The sequence below is a fragment of the Magnolia sinica genome, chromosome 3 (assembly GCF_029962835.1).
Source record: "Magnolia sinica isolate HGM2019 chromosome 3, MsV1, whole genome shotgun sequence".
Taxonomy (NCBI): domain Eukaryota; kingdom Viridiplantae; phylum Streptophyta; class Magnoliopsida; order Magnoliales; family Magnoliaceae; genus Magnolia; species Magnolia sinica.
This window is the reverse complement of record NC_080575.1, coordinates 7645589-7654318: the sequence shown is the minus strand read 5'-3', so window position 1 is coordinate 7654318 and position 8730 is coordinate 7645589. Positions and strand designations below refer to the sequence as shown.

Genomic DNA, 8730 nt, shown 5'->3' with positions numbered 1-8730 from the left:
GGATAGATTGGATGTATCATACACATTACAGTGGGCTCCACATATCATGAGTGTATATCAATTATTGTGTTCCAGGACTATAAAGATATCTACACGATCCCTATGAGAAAAAGAAAAGAAAGGAGGAGAGATATACATTCATCCCTTTTTATTAGTCTCCCTTATTATTAGTCTTTCTATCCACTAAGACATTGCACTTCCGATGTGGGCGCAACATAACGCCCAGCCCCGCATCATGTGTAGCCGGGAATCCAATTGTCACATTCTCACAGGAAATATTGAACTTATAGCCATTGTCAAAAATCTCGAAATACCTTCCCCGAGCAAGCAATTCAACTCGAAAATCCACGGCCTCGTGTAATAGCCGGTCCCTGACAATGGACTCAGCCACATCCACATCCAAGCTCTCTGAGTGGTTCATGTGGTGGGTGTGAAGAGTCTTATGCCCCAACCGTTGCACGTAGAAGGGATGGATGGAGACCTGTGATAAGAAGTGGGATCCATAGTATATGGATTACTGGACACGATCAACGTACAGATTTTTGAAATGGTTCTTAATGTATATTGAGATATTCCAGGGGGCAGTCAATTGTGAGGAGGATATGTTGAAGGGATCGACGGTGCCTAAGGTGACGGTGTATGAAGACATTGCATTGATCGGCGGGCTAATGAAATGAAGTAACCAGACAAAGAATCCAATTCCTGGAAAGAATAAGATTGCAAAGACGATTACTATGACGATTCCGAAGAGGGTGATAGGTTGCGGCGGGGGGTGCTCGTTGATGAGCGATTCCATGTGTGTTCAGAAGACGAATGTTAGGGTTCAGAAGAAGAAGGTTAAGGCCTATCTTGCGTGAGTTTGAGATTGAGATTGGGCAGGCACTGTCAAATAACTTACTTAGAAGAGAAGTGAAAATATAAGTTGTGGGGGACTCCAATCCCTTTTTTATAAGGATACCAGATTTCGGTGTGGCCGCAGACGTGGATTTCGGAAATTCCTACGCTGGGATGTTTAAGTGGGGCTAATCAGAAAGTTCAGTTTCTGATTGATCTGAACCTTATTATAACCAAAGCATACATATCTTCAGATGGGGGATGGTTCATGGGTGGTAAGATTTTGTACCTGCTTGAATTGAATTGAGTTTTGGTGGTTCTGGATGCTGTGCAAGATCTGAGTCACCCATCATGCGGGCCTTACGCTGTGGATGCCCTTGCCACTAAAATCAGAACAGTCCATTCATTGCATAGGCCCTGGTGTACAAAACAGATGAACTGCTACAAGCACTGAAAAAGTTTCTCTTTTGCTGTCCATTAGCTTCATTCATTGACGCCCACCTGATGGACAGATGGGAAATCCCACACGCGTGCCAGCATGGCACATGCGGCGATGTATTTGGGGTGTGGGCTATACCAAGCATGTGTTATTAGCAAACCTTTGATAGAAGTATTAAACGAGACTCAAAACCAAGTTCTTTCTTTACTTGTTTGCAAAATGAAGTAAATCATTTTTGTCCAATTGCAATTGTGGCAGTGTTTAATGTGACTGATCATGATGGCAAGAAACTCGAAGATGACGGGATCATCAGTTACATAAAAAAGGTAAGCAGACCACAGTTCTGAAATTTATGCTTTTTTTAAGGCATCTACAGCTTGAATACTTTTCTTTCGAATTCCTGCATGAGTTGTTTCCTAATGTGAATAGAATCTCATTGAAGTGCGTATGAATTCCCAATTCAAAGGGCCTCACAGACACCAAATAAAAAATAAAAAATAAAAGAATCAAATGTTATTGTTCTTTCCCTTCTGAATCCCCCAAAATAAAAGGGAAGCATTCTCCAAAGAGTTCTATTACAATCTTTCAACTCACGGTGGGGCCCACCATGCAAAAATTTTGTATCAAGTATCAAAAAAAACAAAAAAAAAAAAAGAGCCCCACATGGATGGTTTGGTGGGCTGAGCGAATGCTCAATTGAAAACTTCCTCTTTGGAGAATGGCTGAAGCGGCCTGAAACACCCATTCTTCGATTAGTGGCCACCTATTTTATTCTTTTTTTGTTCCTGTTTTTGCATGATTGTAATGCTTTCTCTAGAAACCAATGCATTTGTCTTAAACTCACTGAGATCTGCCAAATGTTTTGCTGTAATGCACCTTGATGTGTGTTTCTTTGCACCAAATATCATGAAATTGTGATTAATTAGTCTAATTTGGTGTAAATTTTCATGATATTTCATGAAATTTGGTGCAACTAAACACGCCCTTAATTCTCAATACCTTGGCATAACATAGTTTCTTAAAACAGAGGTGATTCTCATCCTCATCAGCTGAATTCATATATACAAATGAAGTTCCCATTTCACCCATTTGACATTTTTGCATGAATTTGCGAAAATCATGCAGTCTATTGAAACGGAAGCCTGCTTCCTACCCTCATTGAGGAGTTCTGTCGGTGTGATGCCTTCCAAAGAGCATACTTCTATTGAGCTAACAGGCACCGACTGGCCCGGTTTATTATCCGAAGTGTGTGCTGTACTCGCTGACCTCAGATGCAATGTCGTATGCGGAAGTTTGGACACATAATGCCCGAGCCACAGCAGTAGTCCACATCACTGATGAATCAACGGGCCGTGCAATTGAAGACCCAAGTCAGCTTCAAAGATCAAGGAGCTTTTGTGCAATGTACTTAGAGGGAACAACGAATAGAGAGCCGCGAAGATGACGGTTTCCATAGGGGTGACCCACACAGAGAGGAGGCTGCATCAGATGATGTTTGATGATAGGGATTACGAAAGATGCGGACCAGCAATGGCTGAGGATAAGATATCAGCCAGACCTCATGTAGCTCTGTTGGATTGTTTCGAAAAGGATTATACTGTTGCTACTATGAGGTCGTAGGATCGGCCAAAGCTTCTGTTCGATACTGTTTGTACCTTGACAGACATGCAGTACATGATGTTTCATGGGACTGTAGACACGGGAAGGACGGAAGCTTACCAGGTATCAGATCTTCTGGGCTACTCATGACTTGATTCAGACATGAGAATGTGGCATGCATATGCATTCATCCTTTGGACCCCACAGTTTGCACAGTGGCCTTAAAATCAGGCCATTCTAGTCATCAGGTGGGCCATGTGTATAAGAATCTGGACCATTGGTCAGTTTCTCAAATGCCCCATTTTCTTCATACACATTGGCCTACTTGATCACCTCTCGAACCTGATTTTTGTACATTATCACATATGTGGTGGGGCTCACCAGATGACAACCTTAGCATTTCTCATTCTAGTTCTGTAATTAACATGGATGTTTCTTGTCCAATTGTAGGAATACTATATCAGACACATCAACAGGCTCCCTATCAGCTCGGAAGCTGAGAGGCAACGCGTGACCCAGTGCCTTGAAGCAGCAATCGAGAGGCCGGCCTCTGAGGTATTTGTCACTGAGCAGAGGAAAGTTCCCATCAGACATACAGCTGTGGTTCAGAAGCTGCTAGCAATGGTAGATGGTGGTTGCTTATCCATCTCGAGTATCTCTAGGGTACACATGAAAAACAATCTAGCTATTTGGAACTGATCTGGTGGGCCAACATGTCCACAGACTATCAGAAATTCACAACATTTATTCACTATTTTGTTCACAAGGTTGTCCATGTGCTTTCCATGGATGGAATGGCTACAACAGTATGTGATTCTGGGTCTATGGCACATGAATGTGTTGACCCAGCAGATCGATGGCTCCATTTCACTTAACATGATTGCCACGTCTACCATTGATCTATCAAAATAATTGAATGGTTCACATTCTCATGAATTATAATGGTTCGCCCTGTAGGGACTAGAGCTAGAATTATGCACGGATGATCGACTTGGGCTTCTTTCAGACATCACAAGGATATTCCGGGAGAATGGTTTATGCATCACAAGAGCAGAAATCTCAACAAAGGGTGGCAAAGCAATAGACAACTTCTATGTTACGGATGCGTCTGGTAGCCCTGTCGATTCCAAGACCATTGATTCAATCTGCAGGCAGATTGGCCAAATGACCCTGCGAGTGAAGCAGAACCCGTTCTTTTCTCCCGATCCTCCCAAAGAAACATCTGTTGGGTTCCTCTTTGGAAGCTTTTTTAAAGCCCGCTCATTTCAGAAGTTCAGATTAATTCGATCATATTCCTGAAATTCTCCTATATTTCAATAACAAGAAAATTAAAAAAAGATCAAATGTCCAGTCCATACGAGTAGAAATAACACATTGTAAATAGGTGTCATCTCCCTTAAATAGAGGGATCCATGTAAATTCTTCAGGGTCTGGTACTTCTCAACCTGTAATTAGATTGTGTATATAGACAGTACATAGGTTGCAGAGGAATTGCAAATATTATTGTTTGTAGATAAAAGTGATTTTTTTTTTCACTTTATTATTATTATTACTGCAGCATTGCTGCTGGATCCCTGGGGATTAATTCATGGGCTGTTTGGATGTGTGATTGGACTGAATTGCAATAATTCAATTGAAATATTGTGGAAATAAATAACCAAAATGGTCTGGTCTTCAAATTGCAATCCCGTGAAATTCATGTTTACTTGAAACAAAATGAACTGCTATTTGGAGGCCAGTTAGTGGGGCTAGATCTACTTGGGCTATTTCTAATTCATTGAATATTGCAGTTCAATTCAAGTTTCTCTGAGGAAAAGAAATCAACAATGAAGCTGTGAAAAAGGTATGGTTTTCCTCAGCTATGACATTTTCCTTTCCAAGTCTACCATTTTTTTATACCACCAATCCAAACAGGCTACCAAAACAGAGCCTGTGGACGTGTTTGGATGCACTATTGATCGAATTACAATATTTAAATATAGAGGAAATGACCAAAATGGCAGGACCGTTTTAATTCATAATGACGACTTCCTAATTGCAATTCAGTTTGCTCATGCAATTCATGTTTACTCAACTGCTATTTGGAGGCCAGGCATTATAAATGAGTGGGGTTAGGTCCACTTGGGTCATTTCTAATTCATTGGATATTGTGGTTCAATTCAGTTTAGCATCCAGAATGCAGCTCATGTGGGTGTGTTTGGATGCTCTATTAGACTGAATTGCAATAACTTAATTAAAATAGAGGAAATGACCAACATGGCTGGACCATTTTAATTGACAAGGACAACTTCCTAATTGCAATCCATCCAATTCTGTTAGCTCAAAACAATCCAAATAGCTGTTTGAAGGCCTGTCATGTTTGTTCGAAACTATCCCAAGTGCCATCTAGACCAGCAAATCAGGTAATTATGAAAGAAGTGAGACTAGATTCACTTGGGTATTTCCTAGTTCATTGAATATTGCATTTCAGTTCAGCATCCAGCATTCATCCCATGTCGGCGTGTTTGGATACGCTATTTGACTGAATTGTAATAATTTAATTAAAAGACAGAAAATGACTAAAATGGCAGGACCATCTTAATTCATAATGACAGCTTTCAAATTGCAAATCCATCCAATTCAATTCACTCAAAGCAATCTGAATTGCTGTTTGGAGGCCAGCCATTCATTTTGAACGGAGTGGGGTTAATCCACTTGGGTCATCTCTAATTCATTGATTATCGCAGCTCATATGGCTTTTTAAAGATCTGAGATTATACTCAAGTAAATGGTTCAAAACCTCCTACCTAGCAAAGCAAGAACAGCACTGCCGTTGAACGTGGACCATTACATATTTTTATGCCACTAATTAGAACATTAAGATTATCCTATTGAGATTTTTTTATACTACTCCTTCCAGAATGAGACTGAATAGACCAGTCCAGATCATGGAAGCTTGGGCCCACTTGCGGAGCTCGAAACTCAGCACATTCAGCATTTCCTCGAATCCAGTATAATGTAATGTGAAAGCCCAAGGTTCCTGGCTTCAGCCCAAATTGCATGGATGGGGCTTGAAATTCGCATTCGTGGCCCACAACCAGAAGGTAAATGGGATAAAACAAAATTAATTTCACATACAGCCGAAATAAATTAAAATATTATTTGAAGCCGTTTAACAGTTTTGAATGCATTGCTGGATGATGTGGTGTCTTTCGGTCTTCTGACTCTACCACACGTATGCCTTCTTACATTCTCTAATGGGAAGATGAATGGGTGCATAATGGTGTGTAGATTAGGGGACCCAAAATCCCACCCATCATAGGATTCTCCCAATCCCACGACTCAGAGAAGACTTCTCCCAACACAACTCTATCAAGAGTTGTCTATTGTATTTCACACATGATAACCGCATGACTCAACAATAGCGTGGGTCCCACTCTGATGATCATGCGAACAATCTGATCCAATCATTGCATTGCCTGATGGACATATGGCTTTGCTATGTGTAGCTCATAATTCCAACAATATAAACATAAATGAAAAAGGTGAACTTAAACGGATATTTTAGTCATTTTATCTATAGAAGTTGGACTGGGACAGGTCTTGTCTCAAGAATTGCTCTATTTGTTGAACTTTAAAAAGAAGAAGAAAAAAAAAATGGTAAACTGTGTCAGGTTTTTCTTTAAAAAATAAAATAAAATAAAATAAAATAAAGAAAGAAAGAAATGAAGAGAGGATCTCGATTGACTACTAGTGCTGGATCAACGGCAGCCTTTAACCTTTAACAACTAGTTGCTTTCTCCTCCTGACCAAAAAATGAAAAGACTAATCAATCAATCACATAACAGTCATTTTATATTAAAAAACAATAATAACAGCAACAAAATTATTAAATATCATTTGAAATCAATAGGTAGGAAGCCTAACACAACATCCTATCCTAAAATCTAGAAAAAAGAAGGAAAAAAAAAAAAAAAAAATTGCTACAAAGAGTTGGGCATAGAGAGTTGGCCACATAGTTCAAAACCCGAAAACTTGACTCAACTCGATGTCCATTCAGGTGGAGTTGGCTCAAAGACTCAATTGAGTCTTTAAGCTACTCGATATTTAATAATTAAATTAAGATATTAGCAGTATTTAAAGAGAGTTTTTATAACTAAATAAAATAAAAAAGCAATGGCACATAATACTATTTTCTGCTACTTTTCAGGAAGAAATAACAAAAAAAAACAAAAACAGAAGAAAGAAGTAGTAATTTTCAGAGTGGCGGAAGGCATTGGATCTATTAAAGGAGGTTTAATGTCTGATAATATCCCTCATCATGAGCAGATCAAGTTATAAAATCAAATTGACAAAACTTGATTGAGTCAAGTTCAAAACTGAGTTTCTAACTGATTTAGCCCCAAATCTCAATGAGTTTGAATGAATTGGTTGTTTTGGCTGCTGTTTTCTTGCGGAGTCGGGATCCTCTGTTTGCCAAAAGCACGACTTTCCTGCTTTTTTTGTCGTCTGCTGATTAGTGATTGGTCCATCTCAATCACCGATGCAATTATACAATCATACGGTCCAATTACATTGCAACGACCACAATTTCACTGCTTGACGCAAACAGAGGATCCGTATTCTTTCTTGTGTTGTTATTCGAGCTATAGTGCTATTTGGTATACTACTTTTGTTTTGACAATATTCTTTCATTCAATAAAACAAAACAAGTATTTAAAAATAAAAAAATAAAAAAAATAACAAATTGTAGCAGAGATATATCACAACTATAGTAACCTTCAAAACTAAAATGTGTTAAAGAAACAATGTGTTAGACCATTTGATAATTTTTAGGACCATATATAAGAGGAAGCACATGATGGATTGATTGCATGTATCATACACATTACGGTGGGCCCCACATATGATGAGTCTATATCAACTATTGTATTCTTCTAACCGTAAAAACTTTCCAACTTAGGACTATCTAAACGACACATATGAGAAAAAAAGAAAAGAAAGGAGGAGAGATATACATTCAGTCCCAAGACTCCCAACCCTTATTATTAGTCTTTCCATCCACTAAGACATTGCACTTCCGACGTGGGCCCAACATAACGCCCGGCCCCACATCGTGCGTAGCCGGGAATCCAACTGTCACGTTCTCACAGGAAATATTGTACTTATAACCGTTTGCCCGAGCAAGCAATTCAACTCGGAAATCCACGGCCCCATGTAATAGCCTTTCCCTGACCATGGACTTGGCCACATCCACATCCAAGCTCTCCGAGTGGTTCATGAGGTGGGCTTTGAGAGTCTTATCCCCCAACGGTAGCACGTGGAAGTGATGCATGGAGACCTGTGCTAGGAGGTGGTACCCATAGTATATAGATGACTTGACACGGTCAAAGTATATATCATTCGAGATGTAATAGTTCTTAATGTAGATGGAGATATTCCAGGCGGCGGTCAATTGCGACGAGGAGAGGTTGAAGGGATCGACTGTGGCTGAGGTGACGGTGTATGAAGACATTTCATTAATCGGATCGGAAATGAAATGACCTAACAACACAAGTCCGAAAAGGATTAAGATTAATATGACCAATGCGGCGAGCGATGCGGCGAGCGATTGCATCTGCGGGGAAGGCATTGTGGTATAACTTTCTTGGAAGAGGTGAAAATATGAGTTGTGGAGACTCCAGACCCTTGTTTTTTATATACGGATACGTACGGCCCGACCTCACCGGACGCGGATTACGGAAGTTCTTGCGCTGGGATGCTTAAGTAGGGGTAACTGTGATGTTTGTGAGAAATCCAATCCGTTCATCTGTTTTTTCAGATCAATTTAAGGTACGTAATTGTAAAATTAAACTGAATCCAAATCTCAAACATCACGG

General features: G+C 39.8%; 1 protein-coding gene and 1 pseudogene across 1 annotated transcript; one reads left to right on the top strand and one right to left on the bottom strand.

Annotated features, from left to right (window-relative positions):
• The first annotated feature begins 1346 nt into the window (after window positions 1-1346).
• LOC131238789 (ACT domain-containing protein ACR4-like) lies at window positions 1347-4293 on the top strand (annotated as a pseudogene).
• Window positions 4294-6397: 2104 nt separating this feature from the next.
• LOC131241414 (uncharacterized) lies at window positions 6398-8440 on the bottom strand. The gene is made up of 2 exons (XM_058240214.1): window positions 7885-8440; window positions 6398-6656 (listed from the first exon to the last, which is right to left on the bottom strand). Exons 1-2 carry the CDS (start codon window positions 8364-8366, stop codon window positions 6626-6628), a joined length of 513 nt encoding a protein of 170 aa, XP_058096197.1. The 5' UTR covers window positions 8367-8440; the 3' UTR covers window positions 6398-6625.
• Between the last annotated feature and the right edge of the window lie 290 nt (window positions 8441-8730).